At 24.1% G+C, this 19,063-nt stretch overlaps 4 protein-coding genes across 12 annotated transcripts; 3 read left to right on the forward strand and 1 right to left on the reverse strand.

The window, feature by feature from the left end:
* Positions 1–270: 270 nt before the first annotated feature.
* On the forward strand, positions 271–2,330 carry LOC107997630 (uncharacterized). Its single transcript, XM_017056370.3, has 3 exons — positions 271–411; positions 481–704; positions 1,142–2,330. The coding sequence occupies exons 1-3, from the start codon at positions 376–378 to the stop codon at positions 1,911–1,913; spliced, it is 1,032 nt and encodes a 343-aa protein (XP_016911859.1). The 5' UTR covers positions 271–375; the 3' UTR covers positions 1,914–2,330.
* LOC107997627 (RNA helicase aquarius) lies at positions 2,318–19,063 on the reverse strand. Of its 4 annotated transcripts, XM_062074814.1 has the most exons (17): positions 18,997–19,045; positions 18,836–18,926; positions 18,587–18,754; positions 17,836–18,472; positions 17,575–17,753; positions 6,898–7,011; positions 6,424–6,527; positions 6,223–6,334; positions 5,912–6,125; positions 5,786–5,834; positions 5,476–5,711; positions 5,013–5,400; positions 4,646–4,894; positions 4,221–4,578; positions 3,887–4,137; positions 2,680–3,814; positions 2,318–2,608 (listed from the first exon to the last, which is right to left on the reverse strand). In XM_062074814.1, exons 3-17 carry the CDS (start codon positions 18,662–18,664, stop codon positions 2,384–2,386), a joined length of 4,329 nt encoding a protein of 1,442 aa, XP_061930798.1. In that variant the 5' UTR covers positions 18,665–18,754; positions 18,836–18,926; positions 18,997–19,045; the 3' UTR covers positions 2,318–2,383. The 4 variants fall into 4 exon arrangements, with proteins under 4 accessions (XP_061930798.1, XP_028522430.1, XP_016911853.1 ...); XM_028666629.2 differs by having other exon boundaries at positions 18,587–18,926; positions 18,997–19,063; XM_017056364.3 differs by lacking the exons at positions 17,575–17,753; positions 17,836–18,472; positions 18,587–18,754; positions 18,836–18,926; positions 18,997–19,045 and adding an exon at positions 7,528–7,656.
* LOC107997629 (G-protein coupled receptor Mth2) lies at positions 7,561–13,005 on the forward strand. Of its 6 annotated transcripts, none has more exons than XM_062074830.1 (9): positions 7,592–7,731; positions 7,889–7,909; positions 8,016–8,186; positions 10,272–10,524; positions 11,089–11,375; positions 11,437–11,515; positions 11,601–11,761; positions 11,832–12,069; positions 12,233–13,005. In XM_062074830.1, the coding sequence occupies exons 3-9, from the start codon at positions 8,138–8,140 to the stop codon at positions 12,429–12,431; spliced, it is 1,266 nt and encodes a 421-aa protein (XP_061930814.1). In that variant the 5' UTR covers positions 7,592–7,731; positions 7,889–7,909; positions 8,016–8,137; the 3' UTR covers positions 12,432–13,005. The 6 variants fall into 6 exon arrangements, with proteins under 6 accessions (XP_028522432.1, XP_016911857.1, XP_061930815.1 ...); XM_017056369.3 differs by having other exon boundaries at positions 8,019–8,186; XM_028666631.2 differs by lacking the exon at positions 7,889–7,909 and having other exon boundaries at positions 7,561–7,773.
* LOC107997628 (probable G-protein coupled receptor Mth-like 5) lies at positions 14,498–17,116 on the forward strand. The gene is made up of 2 exons (XM_017056366.3): positions 14,498–16,003; positions 16,133–17,116. The coding sequence occupies exons 1-2, from the start codon at positions 15,208–15,210 to the stop codon at positions 16,783–16,785; spliced, it is 1,449 nt and encodes a 482-aa protein (XP_016911855.1). The 5' UTR covers positions 14,498–15,207; the 3' UTR covers positions 16,786–17,116.

The raw sequence follows: 19,063 nt of genomic DNA on the forward strand, positions 1-19,063 counted from the left end.
ATATTTTTTTAAAAATTAAATCGATAAAATAATAAAAATATTTTAAATGTTTTATTTATTTTTCATATATAAACATTTTAACATATATAATATACAAATTTATAAATAATTAGATTACTAATTACAAATTTTTAATATTTTTATTTATAAATTTCTTAATTTATTTTCATTTTTCTTTTTGTTTATTAATATTCATATTTACTCATGTGCTGACATTCGTGAGTCAGTGCAACATTGACGTTATATCTAAGTCAAGGCAAAATTCATCATCAGGAAGATCATCAATAACTTTTTAAATATAATACAAAATTAGGACAGATAATCAAACGCAAATAATCCAAGAAATAATTGAATAATTTTAAATATATTATAACAATGTTTTGTAATGGTCAATATTTGGAAATTATTAAGGTATCAATTTATAGCTATTAACAGCTGTCAATTGCATCTACATAAATAAAACAGAAGCGATATTTGTAGGCTTCAAATAATTGTTTAGTTACGGTTGTCGTTACTGTTCAAGAAAAGATAATAAAAATTAAAGAAAAAAAAATTTCTACTAATAAATGGCTTAATCTTGAAGACTGGGTAGCATTATATAAAATTTTGGAGAAAGCAATTTTACGCAATTTCCAAACAGAAGGGTCGCTTCAAAATTTTAAAAAATGCAAATGGAAAAAATCTACTCGACAACTGGAAGTCACGTAAATAGAAATATTTTCTATTTCTATTTTTAAAATTTAATTTTAATTTTTTTTATTTAAATTATATTTTTTGATATATAAGTATATTTATTTATTTATATAAATTATTTATTATATTTATTTATATAAATATGTTATATATTTATTATATATTATTATATATTTAATATATAATAATTATATATAATATAATAATATAATGATAATAATTATATAATTATATAATGATAATAATAATATTTTTTTAATTATAATGTAATAAATTAAACATATTACATATATAATGGTAATTATTATAATTAGTTTAATTTATTACATTATAATTGAAAAAGTAAATAGACATCAATAGCTATCTTACAATATTTAATTAATATTTAATTAATATTTAATAAATTAATATTTATTATTATTTATATAAATATTTTTATAAATCATAGATATACATTTGAACCATCAGAAGGTGTAAAAGATATTATGTCATTTCCTACAATTAGAGTAAATGTATCTCCTGCAAAAAGAAAATTAACAAAATTAGAATTGCCTAAAATAGTAACAAAAAAAAAAGAAATTTGGAATCAAATAACAGAAAATATGGTTAGAAAAAATTCCAATTATATGCATGAAAAGGATAATTATAATTTATCAAAGGAACCAGAAAATAATGATTTAGTGATGAAGGTATCTATTGATACAAAAAATGATAAAATAAAGAGATGTTTTCCAATTGAAAGTACTGAAAATAATATATTGGAAGAATATGTGCCAAATGCACCTATATCAAAAAAATTATGTGCAAATTTAAATTATGTACAAAGCAATAAAAATACATTAAAGCAAATTCAAGTACTTTCAAATGAATATTCTTCTATGATATCAGAGAGTAAAAGCATAATGGAAGAAGTGCAATATATTCCGAATTCTATGAATTCATTAAATATATCGTACGAAACATATGAGCCTAGTGCTACAACTGTTTTGTATCATCCTGAAGAATATATTCCAAATTCAAAAGGTGTAAAAGCATTTATTGAAGAATATCATCCAGATTTTACTAATAAAACAATGAAATTTGATAATAGTTATGTGCCATCACGTCTTCAAATAACCAATGAAAACTCGAAAAAATTATTTGAGAGACACAAAAAATTACAATCAGAAAAATATATATTAAAAAAAAAAGAAATATTAAATCTTAATGAATTGACGTGATATTGTGATTTTTTTATATCAGATTAATATTTCTAATATAATATTCATATAAGCAGCTTATAATATTCTGACTTGGCAACTCATATATATATATATATAACATATATATATATATTTATATATATCTGTACAAAGCTACATCCGAAAAAAATATGAATAAAAAAAATATATTTATTTATTAAAAACGTTTTAATAAATAATAAAAATAAATGTAAAATAAAGGAGTAAAATATATAAAGATCAGAATATTATTTATAATAAATATAAAAAAAAATCTTAATTTTAAAAAAATCTTATTATTATAATAAAATTAAATTATATTATAATAAATTAATTTTTTTATAAGTATCAATAGTATTTTATTATATAATAAGTATAATTTTAATAAAAAGTAAAATAAAGTATTTTCGATAAAAATATTTGTTTATTATTACTTCTTCATGAATCTTTATGAATATATGGATTTGCTCTTAATCATTATCTTCATTTTCTGAAGTTAAATCTTCGACTAAATTTTTAATTATTTCAAATTTTAGTTCTCCATTTTCTTCTTTGGTATTTTCCTGTTCATCATCCATTTGATTAAGTTCCTCATCATCTGTATCATCATCTGCTCCAGGATGAGTAGAAATTTTATAAGATGGATTATTGGGTGTTTGCACCATACCTGGTTTTTGCCACACTTTTTGTGATTCCTATAATATATAATTAAATATTATTTACTGTTTAATAATTATTTATAATGAATAAAAAAAATTTAACTTACTTTTATACCACTAACTTTTTCTATATAATAATCATAAACAAATTTAGCCATATGTGGCATATCTTCAATTTCCATTGATGAAGTTGAAGGAATAGTATTATTAAGTCTTTCTGTAGGATAATGTTCTTGAGGAAGGAGCTGTAGTTTTAATGGCCGTTGCATTAATTGAGCGAATGCAGGTGTTAATTCAAAACAATTTTTAAAAAGAGACACTCTAGCAAAAACATAAAGACCAAGACGTGCTCTTGACATAGCAACTACTAATCGTCGTGCATCTCGTAAGTGGCCTACAGCTCGTGTTTTTACAAGAGATAATAATATATAATCATTTTGTTGACCTTGATATTTATCAACTGTTGTTACTTTATTTGGTCTACCTATTAAAGGATTGCTAGCACATCTTATATTTATTACATCTCTTATTAAATGCTTTTGTCCATTATAAGTAGTTAATATACTTATTTTATCAGCTGGATAACCAAGAAGACGCATGTACATAAATACAGCTACGCAATATTCAGCCTCAGCAAGATTTTGATAAAAGTAAGCACTAGGTTCACTTTCACCCACTCCATTAAAATCTTCGACATTAATAAGTTGAAAATCATATAAAAATCCAGCATTTGCTACTAAGTATTCTGGACTATTTTCCACATGTGCGAGATTACCTAATTTTTTGTAACGCCAGTTATATAGATTACAAATGCTAGGTCTTGCACGACCTTGACCATCAAGATCAACTGTAGGAACACCTAATCGAACAAATCTTGCGAAAAGAGATTGTTCCATATTTGAATATTTTTGAAAGGCCATATTTTTAATAACTGGTGGTAATTGATGATGATCTCCTATCATTATCCAACGTTTTAATCGATTATATCCATCTTGAGGATTCTGTAATAATAGTGGTATAAAAGTTTCAATTTCTAAAATTTGAGCAGATTCTTCCATGAGAATATTATCGTATTTAAATCCCATATCTACAAGTTCACGTCTTTTAAGGGCAGCATGAGTACAAGTCATAGCAATAACTTTTGCTTCTTTAACTAATAAATATTTTGATCTATCTAAACCAGATCTTAATAATTCAAAAGCTCTAAACTCTTCTAATTGGGCAAAAATTCGCTCTATATATCTAGAAAAATAATATTTGATTTAATTATAAATATAATCTCGTATATAAAATTACTCAATATAGAGTACTTACCGGAAACAACTACGTGCAATTTCAAAATCTTCTTCGAAAGTATTTCGTTTAAATAATGGTTTCGGTGCATTATCGAAAAATTTATGAAATGAAAATTCTTCATCTATAATAAAAGCAGAATCATTTTCTGTTTTTTGTCTTTGTTTACTTCTTGTTTCAAAACGTTCCCATCTTGTTAATATTTGATACATAAAAAAATGTCCTGCTGTTTCACATGTATAAGCCACATCACCTTTAACATTTAAAGATTCCTAAAAATATAAATATTGAATATTGAATATATGAGAAAATATCGTAATTATAATAATATTAATTAATAATGTAAATTACAAACCTGCAATCTTTGAACTTCCATTAAAAGATCCAAACGTTTAGCTAAAACGTAATTAACTCTACCATATCTGCTGAAATCTTTTTCAGTTTCTAATGCTTCTTCTCCATGACCAAGACGTAATAAATGTCTTTCATCAATATCAAGTGCCATAATTTTTTCAAAAAGTTGATTAAGTGCTTGATTAGAATGTGTAACTATAAGTGTTCTTTGATTAGGAAAATTATGATAAAGATTTGAAATAATTTGAACAGCAACATCTGTTTTTCCAGTACCAGGTGGACCTACAACAAGCGTCAATCCTGGTTGCATACCTGCACGAATAGCTTCAATTTGTGTTGGTGTAAAAGGAATTTGATTTCTGCAATAAAATTGTAATATTATTATATTTAATCATTATTTCATTATTATTAAAAAAATTTTTATACTTTTTTGGTTCGTTAGCTTTATAAGGACCTCTACTAGGTGGTACATGAGGTTCAACTTTAATAACTTTCTTTATTGATTCATTATTATGTTTAGCAAGTACATCTTCAAATGTTAAACGAAAAGGTCGTACTAATTTTGATTCTTCATCAGTAGAAATTTTAATTTCGTATTGAGGAAAACTATTTTTTAAATGATTTATGTCAAGAAATGTATCGTTGAAATCCATTGTTGCAATTTCATTTGGCATTCTAATAAAACATTAAAATATTGTAATTATATAAAATATAGCAATTCTAATATTTTTTTTATTTTAAATATGACATTTTTTACAATATAATATTTATATAAAATTTATTTGATATGTACCTAGAATAACGAGCAGCACCAGGATCACCATATCCAAGGATTATATCATGGAGCCAATCAGGCACAACACATTCTGTATTCATAAGTTCTCTTATTGTTTCCAAAACTGCTTTGAAGTTATTCTCTTTAGGTTTACGTCTCATTATGACATTGAAACTTTCATACACATCTTCACTACCATGACTAGCATTATCCATATCAATTCTGTATTGATTGCAATCTAACCAAACTCTATATGTACGAGTATCTCCAGGTAAAATCGGTCGTGGTTCAGGACCATCTTCAATTACTCTACCATTTGAATCTAACATACCTTCAACTTCACATCCTCGAACAGTTGTTAATCCAACTTGTGGTACAAAAGGTAACTTATGACTATATTTTGTACCTAAATAATAATAAATTATCAAATTAATTGTTTGATTTAATTATAAAGAATATAATAGGATAACCAAAATTTTACCAATTAGATTTTGTGGTTTAACTGTAATAAGGAAACAAACATCGTGTTTTCGAAGATTTTCCCATTCAGATTTAATTTCTTTACGAACACTTAAATTTATTGTGACATCAGCACGTACTCTAGATGGTCTTTTCTCACCAATATTAGGTTTTGCTACTTCAACTACAGCAAACTGTGTAATGGGTTGAGCCATTCTAGCCCAACCACCAAAATAAACACCACCATCCTCTGCTCGCCTATAAAATAAAATTATTATTAATATATTTTTTGATAATTCAATATATATATATAAAATGTAATTTTAACATACCAAGGACTCAATCGACTTACAGCATCTTCAATATCTTGTCGTATTTCATCTATAAATATTTCATATTGTTATTTATATTATATTATTATTTCATTATTTAATCAACGACATTAATTTTATACATACAAGTTGATTCCAGCCGAAATAAATTAAAGTTCCTTAATAAATAATCATGCAAAGTGAGAAATTGCAAATTCAATTTTGGCAGAGCTAAACAACCTTCACCAGAAAAATATTCTGTTGGTACAATGCTTTCATTCCAGATGATTTCTTCTGTTGGATAAAGTGGCATTTCATTAAGTTCTTCTAATTGAGAAGCTCTACGCTCGTGACGTGAAATCTAAAAATTTATATTTTTTATTAACTATTATTTTGAATTCCTTGTTTTTTTTTAATTTAATTTTTTTATTCAACTTACTAAAGGTTATTCAACTTACTAAAAGTTCTCGAAGAAAGTCTATATCATACCGAAACCAATTCTCTTCTTTCTCACGTTCTTTTGATGGTACCAAGCTGAGATAGCTTGCGATTGATCTTAGTTTTTCTTGACTAAAAATTCATATAAACAAGAAATATGTAAATAATTTATAATTTAGAAAAGTATACAATAAATAGGATTCAAAATGTCAAAATATTACCTGAGTAAACCAAAATGTTTATAAAGAGCTTCTCTTGTATCAACGCTTGCCACGTTCGCCAATGCAAAGCTTCGTAAATCCGGAAACTTCGCAAAAACTGCTTTCTGTGCAGAGTTCGAATTTTGTTTTTTGGTTTGTGCTTTTGTATTCCTTTGGATTTAATACGTAAACGCCCATTCTAACGACAATGTTGATGATTTGACAAATGATATGGAAGAATTTTTTTGATGATTCATAACTCAAATATTACCATAAATATTTATAAAATCATAAATATCAAATCAAAAATAATATTTATAAAAATCAAAATATCAAAATGAATATAAAAAATATGTCATTTTTTAAATTATCTGATAAAAAAAAGTTTATTTTATTTATTTTCTTAAAATTCTCTTTCCTAATGATACAAAATTTAATTTTAAAAGTAAGAATTTTTGAAGCGTTCAAAATACATAGATATATTATATTTTATACCTGAAGTGAAGTAATCTTGGTATAATGTAATTGTGTCATATCATGATCAGTGAGAGGATCACCGCTTTCTTCATTGATTTCAAATCTGGCATAAAATTTCAACATTTCTAATAGCTGAAAACAATAAATCAAAAAAATTTCAATGATATTAAATAAATAATATTAAATTGTGAAGAAACATTATTTATCGCTATTACTATTTATAAATGATTTCCATTCGATATCTTTTTTTTTATATTTTATTACATATTAAACATTTATCCATTTATTTTATAACTTATATCTTTAATTTGTATTTAATTTTTTTTATCAATAATTATTTAATAGCTTGATTATCAAATTATCATTCAAAATTCATCATAAAAAAGATTGATGAAGCAACAATAGTTTAATTATTCTTTCATTTCACATGAAAATATTACGTAAAAATCATTAAAACATGAGCGCAGGCACTTTTGTATTTTGAATAATAATTCAATTATTATTTCGATATTGATATAAATTAAATGTATCATTATTTAAAAACACGAAAGAAATGTTGAATATTTAAAATTAATAATCTTCAATCTTCAGTTAATAGATATTTTCATATTTTTGAGAGATATATGTTATCTCTAATCGAGTAGTTACTTAGTTCGTCAATGCTTCATCCACAATTGTTTCAGTACCACGCGCAACGTTAGTGTGTTAACGTATCTAAGCTGCTCTTTCGATGTGTTTCTTCGTTACATCAAGTTTTAATTTGTCATACTTTTCAATCAAGTTATTCGTTTGAAACGTGAATGGATAAACTAATGGCTGTTTTTTTTTCTTTTTTGCAAAAAACGAATCAGAGTTAGCATTATGACACAATGCTATTTTTTTTTTAACTTATAAGTGAATATGAAAAATATGAAAAAAATATCCATCGATATTTTTTTCATATAATCTTTGAAATATTTAAATAAAAGAAAATATATTAAACATATATAATTTTTAAAAAATCTTACAGAATAGATATCTTAATTCAAATGTAAATAACAAAGATTAATCATTGATTGATAAATCTAATCTAAATCTGAATTTTATGATTTGTTCGTTTTAACTTTTCATCGGACTAATTTTTTAAACATTTTTAGCAGTGTAATCGATTAAGAGGACTGGATTGATTAATTAATTATTCGATAAATTTTGCGGAAACAAATCCGTTTTTTTAGTAAATAAAGAACAAAGAAATGTGGTAACGAGAATCAAAAATATAATGTTGGACGTGAGTTACAACAGGCACTCGGACACGTTGCCAGCTAAAGGTCTGTATATTTCTACTGTTGAATCTTTTTCATCTTATGTATACATCTTGTGTATGTACACGTACATGTATGTATGTATGTATGTATGTATATATATATATATGTACATATATATACAATTTATCTCAACTGCACATAACATTGAATGTTTGTCAAGACTCGTTGAGTTTATAATCCATTGTTTACCCGAGAATTGTATATTTATGATTTACTCTCAAACCTTTCGAAATCTTCTAATTTAATTTCATTAAAGAAAATTGATATGGTTGATAGACATTATGTATAGAAATACTAATAATATAATTTAAATAATTTCAAGTAAATAAGTAAACATGTTCAGAATTTATATGAATTTTATATCTACATATCCTGTTTGACACGTAATACGTTAAGAATTTTGTTTATGATCGAAACACAAACACATATATATCGTCAAAAATTTTCGATAAATTATCCTATGAAATAATTAATCTTTCTTCTTTGTTCGAAGAACAAATATGAAATTTCGTGCAAAAATACATATTGCATCATGCAAAAAACCTGGGAAAAAAAAATTTTATAAATGTTTACGTTTTTTTTTTCATTGATTACATTGACGTAATTGATAAAAAAGAGCTATGAAAAGCAAGAAAAATAAAAAAATCATAGATTCTTGTTTCTATGTGCTTTTGATATATTTACAATATAATAAACAGCATTATCGCCTATGATTAAAAAATGTTTCATGTTATGAACTTTCATACATAAACTTTTTTTGCAAAACTATCTCTATACAAATAGGAAATTCTAAAAATAAAAAATCAGTAACATGTGATTTTATCATTTTCGCGCGTGTTTAAACTCTATTTATTCTAGCCTTAACAAAAGTATATAAATATCGATAAAATTTTCTTTTTTAATCAATTATATTCAATGCAAATAGTAAATGCAATATAATGCTGTAAATTATATTTCATTCTGTTAACATTGTAATTAAATTAAATTAAAGATCTTAATGATATAATTGTGAAAAATAAAAAAATATAATATATAGAATGTATGTGGCTCAATGAAAAAAGAGCTACGTTTTGTATGCAAGAGCATTGAAGAACCCAGGAAGAGAACATAAAGAGCATTCTCACTAACAGAAGCACTCTTTCTTTCAATGCGATCGTTTTATATTGCATACATATAGTTGACTTTTAACCACCGAATCGCGTTTAAAGAAATGCGAACTTTTCAAAGTATGATATGTTTGATATATTATTACTTGCCGATAATAGAAATAATTTTAATCTCTTATCAAAAATCTATATATTATTATCTTATCAAAAACAGATTAATTAATTTTTTAAAAGATATAGTAATTAATATTTTCTTATGTATTTACTCCATCACGAAAAGAAACAAAATAAAATACGTGAAGTACATAAAAGGATATAAAATTTTAAAATTAAAAAATTACTTTTTTCTTTTTTTGTTTGTTTATATACATTTACTTTAATCATCATTAACAAATTCATCATGCTATCATTTTGCTATTAAATCAATAGATATATATATATATATATATATAGCTATATATACATATACACATATATATATTCCGATAGCTAGAGATAAAATAATGGAAATTTGCCGATACATATAAGATTCTTTATGTATATACAAATTCATTATACATATTATCGCAAATTTTTGTGTTTTTAAGTTTTTATCGTTGAAATGTGACGTTTGAAATAAATGAGCGTCTTTCTTCAGATTGAATAGAAGATATATTTCTAATTTTTATTTATATACATACGCGAAGAGTCTGTGACTGAGATTCCTAATAAAAATTTTTATATTTATAAAGAGTGATTTTTATATTGATAAATTATATTAATATAAGTATATATAAAGTGTGCGTACGCATATAAATACAATTCAAGTATGTTGTAATTTAATCAATATAATAAGTTTTTATGTTGTAATTTAATCAATATAATAAGTTTTCATGTTGTAATTTAATCAATATAATAAGTTTTCATGAATAATGAAAATTTCCGTGAAGATCAAACATACTGTATATGTGATTCAAATACCTTCAAATTTATTCTTTTCTAGAATTACTATGGATCTTTTTGTTAATATGGACGATCTCATCAAGTCTAGCGATCAACATCAACTGTTGCCCGGACTCGACGTGGTCGTCATCTTCGAAAAATTGTTCCGATGGCACAAAGATTCGTCTTACATGCTTGTCTGATGGATATTACATAATCGATTCTAAAGAGGAAAACTTTACTATAATCGAAGAGCATGGGATGCCATGGCTTCAATTCGTGGAGATGAGTCATATAAAATTAAAGGCAGATAGGTAAATCATAATATCAAAATTCTATTCTATTCATATGTCATTTTCGAATTCAAAGTTATGAGAAAATATCTTCTTTTAAAAAGATTTGTTTTGCTTAGTTTTAAAAAATTTTATAGATGATTTATGATGAAATTATAGATGATCATAATAATTTGAATTAATTTATTTAAGTTATTTAATTTTAGCTAATAAAATTCTGTATTTCATATCTTTATTTCGTTCTATATCAATATCTTTATAATAAATCCAATTAAAATTTCCTATTGAAAAAAACAGAATAAAAAGAAAGAAAGAATAATAAAATAGAAGAAATGTTTAAAATAAGAAGAGATAATCAATATATATAAAGTTTGATATTTTAATATATATAATGTTTTTTTTTAATTTAAAAAATTTTTTTTCTTTCATTTTTTTCTCAGAATATAAAGAAAAAATAAAATTCACTTTTTACATTTCGCTTTTAAATATTTTGAATTTTTTTGGATAATTTTATACGAATTTATGAAAATATTCAGTACGTGTTTAATTAATATATATGTTATATTAAATTAATTAAATATTCAGTTTTTGCGTGACAAATTGGGAAAACAACTCGCAAGTGGTTTTGACATGTTTCGAAGGCGAACATTACGTGATGTGGAAGAACACATTGTTTTGTATTCTTAGTATCATATCAGCCATATTCTTAATCGCCACCCTAGCAGTTTATGTTTTACTACCAGAATTAAGGGAAGTTCAAGATAAGGCGATGATGGCCGTAGTCACATCATTAGCAGTCAGTTATATTATCCTTTCTGTACAAAATTTAAGATTGCCAGAAGAAGAAGATTACATGATATGTGCTTCTTTAGGTATGCTGATATGAATTCATAGAGATTAATTTGATCGATAATTCATCTAAATATTCTTTAGGGTTTATTTTATATTTCGGATTTATATCTGTATTTTTCTGGTTAAACATTGTCTCTTTTAATATATGGAGGACAGTTTGGTAAATATTCTATTAAAAAAATATTTGAAGTTCAATTTTTTCCATTTATATTTTTAATATATCTATTAATATATTATTCTTTCAGGTTTAAAGATTTCATAATCGCAGATAAACCACTTTTTATTACTTATAGTATTATTGGATGGGGTGGACCAATGTGTTTTTTAATAATATCCTTGATCGCTCATCATGTAGATGGAACCCATTTGAAACCTGGTTTTGGAGATAATACTTGTTGGTTTAATGGTAAAATCGATATTTATAAAATATTAATAATTTTTAATAAATCTTATTATTATTTTTTATATTATTGTAGGCCCTGAGCAAACGTGGGCATATTTTTATGGGCCAATTGCTATTTTATTGACGTTAAATATTATCTATCTTGGCTTAACTGGCTGGCGATTATGGCATCAATATAAAGATTATAGTGGAAGCAATTTACGATCACTTCGTTTTAAATGTCTGCTTTATGTCAAACTGATATTTGTTATGGGTATTACATGGATATTTGAAGTAGTTTCATTTGTTGATCATAGTAAAAATGATTTTTGGTAATTTTTATTTACTTATTTACTTATTTTTTACTTTTTTAAAAATGTTAAAAATTAATTTTTTTTTAGAAAATAATTTTAATCAAGAAACAATAAATATTGGTTGATCTCGTTTATAAATAATAATTTCTAATTTTAATTTTTAATTTAAATTTCAATTTAGGATACTAACGGATATACTAAATGCATTACAAGGTTTAATAATATTTTTACTATTAGTCGCGATGCGAAAACGTGTCAGGAAATTGTTGGCAAAAAAAAAACCTTGTGGAATTGGCTTTCCAAAATCTTGGACTGCTTATGAAGACGAAGAATGCGAAGAAGTTTTACCTGAAGAAGTTGAGTTATCACAACATGACTAATATTTATTAAAACATTTTTTTCATTGATAAAAAAATGATTTTTTTAATTTTTTTATATCAACACCGTTTAGTTTGAAATAATTATAAATAATGATAAAGAAAAAAATTATATATTTGTTTGTTAATAACAAAGTGATATAAGGATTGTATAGAATTCAATACTCTTTTACCATTAACCTAGTCGTAACATACATATATATAATTTTTATAGCTAAAAATGTATTTACTAGAAATATATTTTTTTATAATCTCAAATGAATTGTCAAGAAATACGTAATAATAATTATTTAAGAATCTCTAGGAACGTTACTAAATAATGAATATTGCGTTAATTATTGTGTCAATTATTATTATATCAATTTTTACCGGTATATATTAAGAGAAAATCGATTATTATCGTTTTAGTATATTTGTCATTGTAATAATTTTATCTTATTATTTTATTGTTTCCTTCAAAAACGTTCGTATCAAACTTTCATAAGTGACTGACGCGGCACTTATAACGGCGAGATGATAATTCATTTTAAATTATATGTATTACTTCTTGTATATATTAAACAAAAATGTTAGTCAATACTTGTTTTTTTTTTTTGAATATAAACGTTGGAAATTAATAAAATTATTCTTCATAAATTTAACAAATAAAATGAAAAACAATTAATTATGAATGATAAAAATCATGCATTATTTTAAAAATTGTACACTAATAATAACTAATAAAAATCGTGTATAATAATAATCATATATAATATTAAAAGTGTTAAAAATTGTATAGAATAATATAATATAAATTAATATAAATTTTATAAAAAAAAAGAAAACAATAAACATGATTAATAAAATAATATGCTGTATTATAAAGAAATAAATTAAAATATTGTAAAGAAACATATATTCAATAATATCTGCATATTATTATGAGTAATGCTACTTGACTAACACAAAGATTAAAATTATTATTGTCGTATATATATGATAGTAATGTAGTGTTTTGTACACCAATGAAACACTAATGTTACTAATTAATATTTTAATAACGCAAAAAACACTTTTGCTGCAACAAAAACGTAACATTTTTATTGCTTAGTAATAACTATATAAAGTATTCTTTGAAATATATATCAATTTATAAACAATTTTTTTTTTACTTATATATTATAAGTAATTTAATATATACATAAGTATTGAAAGTTTGCAAGCTATTTAAATTTAATTCATAAACATATAAAATAATCTTTTTATAAATCTTTTACATACGATTATGTAGAAATTATTAATCATTTATTAATGCAATTTGTTTTGAACTTTTTTTTTAACTTATTATTTATAAAATATTGTCATTTATATATTATTATACTTATATTAATAAATATCAATAATATATAATAAGTACAATATGTATAAATGAACCCTATTATAACCCTATATAATAAATAAATATGTAAATAATAAATATAAAAAAAATCAAATTAAATAATTAAATACTATATATTATATATTAACTTATCTTATAATACAATACGTATAATAATCAATCATTAAAGAAAATTTCGTATTTTGATTTCTATTATATTCAGTATAAATTCATTTCAATAATAATCATATGAAAAAAAAGAATAAGTAAATATTTTTAAAATATATATAATCGTATATTTTATTGTGGAATTATATAAATTTTAATTATTATAATTTTTGTTACTCATAAAGGAGGCTTACAATTAAAAATTAAAATATAAAGAAAAAGTGTAAAAACAAAAAACATGAAATAATTTTAAAGATAAAATGATTATCTAATATATAGATAAATAAATAATAATAATATGATGTAAATGACAAAATTGTCACTAATCACATAAATTTATTACACAAATTTATCAATAAATCAATAAGTCGTTATAAATGATATTATAAATATTAAATAGATCCAGAATATAATAAAAATAGATCCAGAAATCTAGCTTGAAGATGAAAACATATAAAAATAATTATAAACATTTTTTAATTTTTATACATTTGTAATTTATATAATAATTTTAATATTTTTATTTAATATTACAGTTTAAATAATTAAATTTGATTTAATACATTATAAAAAATCAAAATAATTATAATATATATAACTAAATAATTTATTTTATTATTTGCTTTATTTTCTTCTGGATTTGCTATTATATTCCATTATAATATATATTAAAATTATCGTAAAAATTGAATGTTATATTGAATATCATTTATTAAATATTGAATATATAATTTGAAATAAAATTATAAAATTATCAGAATAGTAAAAATACAAACATCAAAAAAAAATATAATGACTAGTGCAGTGAACGAGAAAGGTAAGGATGAGTATTATGAATATAGGGAGGGGCAAAAGGAAACGATGAGATAGCTATAAGAGAGGGGGAAAGAGAGAAAAAGACAGTAGACAAGCTGGCGCGTGAGCGAATAAATGAAAGAGAAAAAGAGATAAAAAGATAGTGCAATAGAGAATGGAAATGGATGGGATGTGATGGCGGCGGATATGGCAGGGGTAGGTCTCACTAGGCGGGTAATCCGCTGGCGGCATTGGCAGGTATGGCGATGAACACACGAGAAATTCACCGTCGCGTTGCAATGAACAAGTGAATAATAACGTCGTCGAGGTAATCGTAGTCCTCGCAAAATTGATTAAGAAAAACGTTAACTTGACCATAGCCAAGGAAGTTGATTGGCGAATGTAAACTAATGTATGGAAACGAAATCACAAGATTAGCAACGGTGTTGATTTAATGATATGTATTATCTCATGAGTGCATTATTTATCATCATCGGTATATTGGGGTCAAATTATCCCCTTCTTGCAAATACCGACGAAAAATCGAATTTAATTAGCGTTGCAAAGTGTTGCGAACACAATGAGCTTCTTGTCGACGACACGTGCACGCCATTGACGGAAACGAACGAGACGGAGTGGAGACCGGAATTTATAGAAGAGGTCAATGGCATTTCAAAAAATAAACTAATTAAACCGAATTATCAATTAAAGATCGGAAGACCTAAATGTCAATCTAATGAGCATCAATGGAATGTATATCATTATCGATCCGGTGACGATCGACTTGCGATATTAACGAACGGTGTCTTACGACATTATACTACTGATTTAACAAAGGAAAAACACGAATACAGTAATGTATTTGGATTCGATGCTGCAAGTTCAATAGATGAAGATAATTTTGAAACAGTGTCTATTCACTATGATTATCCATTCGGACATTATTGCGCTGACAAAGCAATTTTGAGTAGAGATCGACTAGTAGCGATGTATGCGATGATTTGCGTACCTGATGTAATTGTTACATGGTCAGATACAAATTATTTGATGAAACATGCGATTGATCCTACCTTTCATGCAATATCTATAATCAGTTATCTAATTGTCGCAGTTATCTATTTTGTTTTACCACAATTGCGTGATCTTGTGGGAAACATGATAACTAGTATGACTCTGTGCCTTATAGCTGGTCAATGTGCATCAACAGTCAGAATCTTTACAGAATTTGGCAATCACGTCAGTTTTATGATTGCTGGTATGACATATAAGATATTAAAAGAAATTTTAATTACACTTTTTAAATTACTAAGATAAAAATAATAAAATTTCAATCAAATAAATAAAAAAACAAATTAACAAATATTTATGAAAATATTTTTTTCAGATACTGTCATGTATGTCTCCTTGTTAGCTGCATTTTTTTGGTTGAACGCCTTCGGTTATTATGTATGGAGCACTTTTCGTTCACGAAATGTATTTTTAAGAGTTACTGACGGTAGAAAATATTGTTATTATTCTACGTATGTTTGGTGTTCAACAATTAGCATAGCTGGTACTGCAATTTTTGCACATTTTACTTTAGAAACTAATAAACCTATTATTGGCGGAAAAATGTATCCACCTCAAGAAACAATTGGTTGGCTTGGTATTTCTGTATTATTTACATCGATCGCATTTACAATAATGATTGATTTATGTTTCGTATTAACAACTGCGAACAAAATAAAACGAATGAATACATATGGTCGAATTCATCATAAAATGAAATATAGCTTTAGAATGTTTGTTTTCTTATTTGTAACAATGAGTACTGGTTGGTTATCATTATTATTATCGAGATTAAGTTACGAAGCATTAGAGTATTGTCATATCATCATTAATTTATTAGAAGCAATTTTAATATTATACGTTTGTGTATTCGGGCAGAGAAGAGTTACATTTTTACTTAGTAAAACATGTAATTGCTGTAATTCAGGGGAAAATATCGATGGTCTTGATTGGGGAGAAGAAATGACTGCCATTAACGCGGGATATTAAAAATTCTTCAAACTATATGAAATATTCTTTAATTTCATCAGATGAATATTTCGAAAAATACGGAAGATAAAGATGTATCAGATGAAAGTTGTAAAATATTAAAAAGTTAAATGACTTATTTGAATTTGTGATAATTTTGAAGATACATTTCTATTTATAACATATTTAGATAGTTATTTCTACATACTTAAAATATTTCGATGTCAATTGCAATAATAAATGATATGAATAATATAAATAATATAGATTCAAATTTAAAAATTCGAAATTCATTTTCACAATAACTTTACAAAATTATTGCAAAAGTAAATAAATGATGCTATTATCTATTTATTCTCCTACATTTATTATCCTACATTCTATATCATCAATCCCTATACCTTCCGAAATATAAGAAAATAAAAATAGAACATTTATATATATTATATGAAATTTGATTTGATAATTAAATGATAATCAAAATAATTTTATTTTATAAAATATTATATAATTATATATTTTATAAAATAATTATATTTTGTATTTTTGAATAAACATAGTGAGATTCAACATTTTTTATAAATAAAATTATTCGTAATATAATTATAATATAATGTATTTTATATGATAAAATTATATAAATACTACTTTAATATTATAATTAAATTCATAATGAGAAATAAATTATATCAATTAATATTAGAAGATAAGAAATATAATAGCTATCAAAAATATATTACTTAGCATTTTTCTATTTACTTTAAAAAGTTAGTTTCTATTTACTTTAAAAAGTTAGAAATTATAACTTACCTGACCAAATAATTCACCTTCCAAACGATGTAATAAATTGGATAATTGACATCGTACTACTAAATGACAATCATCCATAACAGTATTAAAAAACCGTCTAGTTGGTAATAAAGCTTCTAAATCTATTACTAATTCCAAAAATCTTTCACAATATCGTACCTTATCTGGTAAAAGTAGTCCTATTAAAAAATAAATATTAAATTATTATAATACAAAATATTTTTATTATAGAAGACTAGATTTTTATTTCTTTCATTTTACCTTCTTCTGGTATTGTTTCTAATATTGTCATAAATTTTATCATCAATTTATGTAAAAATTTACGTTCCCATTCTAACTTTTCTTTATATTCAGGATTATCTTTTTTCCTTATAACTTTCCAATATTTCCTCCATTTCGGATATTTTCTAAATTCCAATTCTCTTCGACCTTGTTGTAGAGATATCCACATAGCTAATGACACTAATCGTTTTACTTCTTCTCTAACTAATGATACTTCCATAGAATTAAAACAATGATTCAAGAAAACAATCAATGCTGTTTGTTCTTTTAAATCAAAATCCATTATACTTTCTTCAAGACATGCTTCTAAAACTTTTTGAAAAAAATCAGAAAAATATTCTGAATTCTTTTCAAATGCTTCCCAAACTTGTACACGTTCTCGAAATTTTTCATTAACCATGACAACAATGGACATTGTATGTGCTCGAGTTGCAATTTTTGCATTATAATTTGGCCATAGAAAATTTTCTAGATACTGACTGAATTCTAACATCATAATTCTTCGAATAGAAAATTTAGATGCACATATTTCTTGAATATAAATATCTTCTACTATTTGAGAATTAAATGGAAGATGTGAATCCATAGTATGTGGTGCCCAATACTTATTTGCTAGCTGTAATTGTTTATTAAAATAAATAAATATATAAATAAATATAAATAAATATATAAATATATAAATAAATATATTTCTTTGTAATAAAAAAATAAAATTCTAAATTATAAATACCTGAGTTATACGATCAGCATTAATTTGCTCTACCGTAGGAGCAGGATTATTGCTTTTTACTGTTACTTGATTTTCCATTGATTTTATTATTATATCAAATTTTTAAATATAAAAATTCGTCGATATTTTGAATTAGCTCTGATAAAATGTTTATGTAACCTATAAATCCTACAAGTCCTTATCTTAGACCATATATACGTATGTCTAGACTAGTATATATAGTTTAAATCTGTAATTCTATAATCATACCGATGAATCTGGTTGGTAGTTTCTAAATGAAGTATTATTAATTTTATTTTTCTTTTGTTCCAATCCTTTTTAATTTCTCAGTTATTTAATACTAAAAATGTAGCTTTAAATTATGTTCACAAAATTTTAAAGATTTTAAGACATAAAAATTAATTACTTACTCTTTATAAAAAATATAATCTGATTCAATTAATCAAGATTGACCAATGTTGTGTATGATAGTAAATA

The sequence above is a fragment of the Apis cerana genome, linkage group LG5 (assembly GCF_029169275.1).
Source record: "Apis cerana isolate GH-2021 linkage group LG5, AcerK_1.0, whole genome shotgun sequence".
Lineage (NCBI taxonomy): Eukaryota > Metazoa > Arthropoda > Insecta > Hymenoptera > Apidae > Apis > Apis cerana.

Coding starts and splice junctions, on each gene's coding strand:
- LOC107997627 (XM_028666629.2), bottom strand. CDS start 18,664: ATGGAAAATCAAGTAACAGTAAAAAGCAATAATCCTGCTCCTACGGTA. Junction 5,401..5,475: donor TAAACCACAAAATCTAATTG/GTAAAATTTTGG, acceptor ATTATTATTTAG/GTACAAAATATAGTCATAAG. Junction 4,579..4,645: donor AAAGCTAACGAACCAAAAAA/GTATAAAAATTT, acceptor ATTTTATTGCAG/AAATCAAATTCCTTTTACAC.
- LOC107997629 (XM_028666631.2), top strand. CDS start 8,138: ATGTTGGACGTGAGTTACAACAGGCACTCGGACACGTTGCCAGCTAAA. Junction 11,376..11,436: donor CATGATATGTGCTTCTTTAG/GTATGCTGATAT, acceptor AATATTCTTTAG/GGTTTATTTTATATTTCGGA. Junction 11,516..11,600: donor AATATATGGAGGACAGTTTG/GTAAATATTCTA, acceptor TTATTCTTTCAG/GTTTAAAGATTTCATAATCG.
- LOC107997628 (XM_017056366.3), top strand. CDS start 15,208: ATGTATTATCTCATGAGTGCATTATTTATCATCATCGGTATATTGGGG. Junction 16,004..16,132: donor CGTCAGTTTTATGATTGCTG/GTATGACATATA, acceptor TATTTTTTTCAG/ATACTGTCATGTATGTCTCC.
- LOC107997630 (XM_017056370.3), top strand. CDS start 376: ATGTTTTGTAATGGTCAATATTTGGAAATTATTAAG. Junction 412..480: donor AATATTTGGAAATTATTAAG/GTATCAATTTAT, acceptor CGATATTTGTAG/GCTTCAAATAATTGTTTAGT. Junction 705..1,141: donor ACTCGACAACTGGAAGTCAC/GTAAATAGAAAT, acceptor TATAAATCATAG/ATATACATTTGAACCATCAG.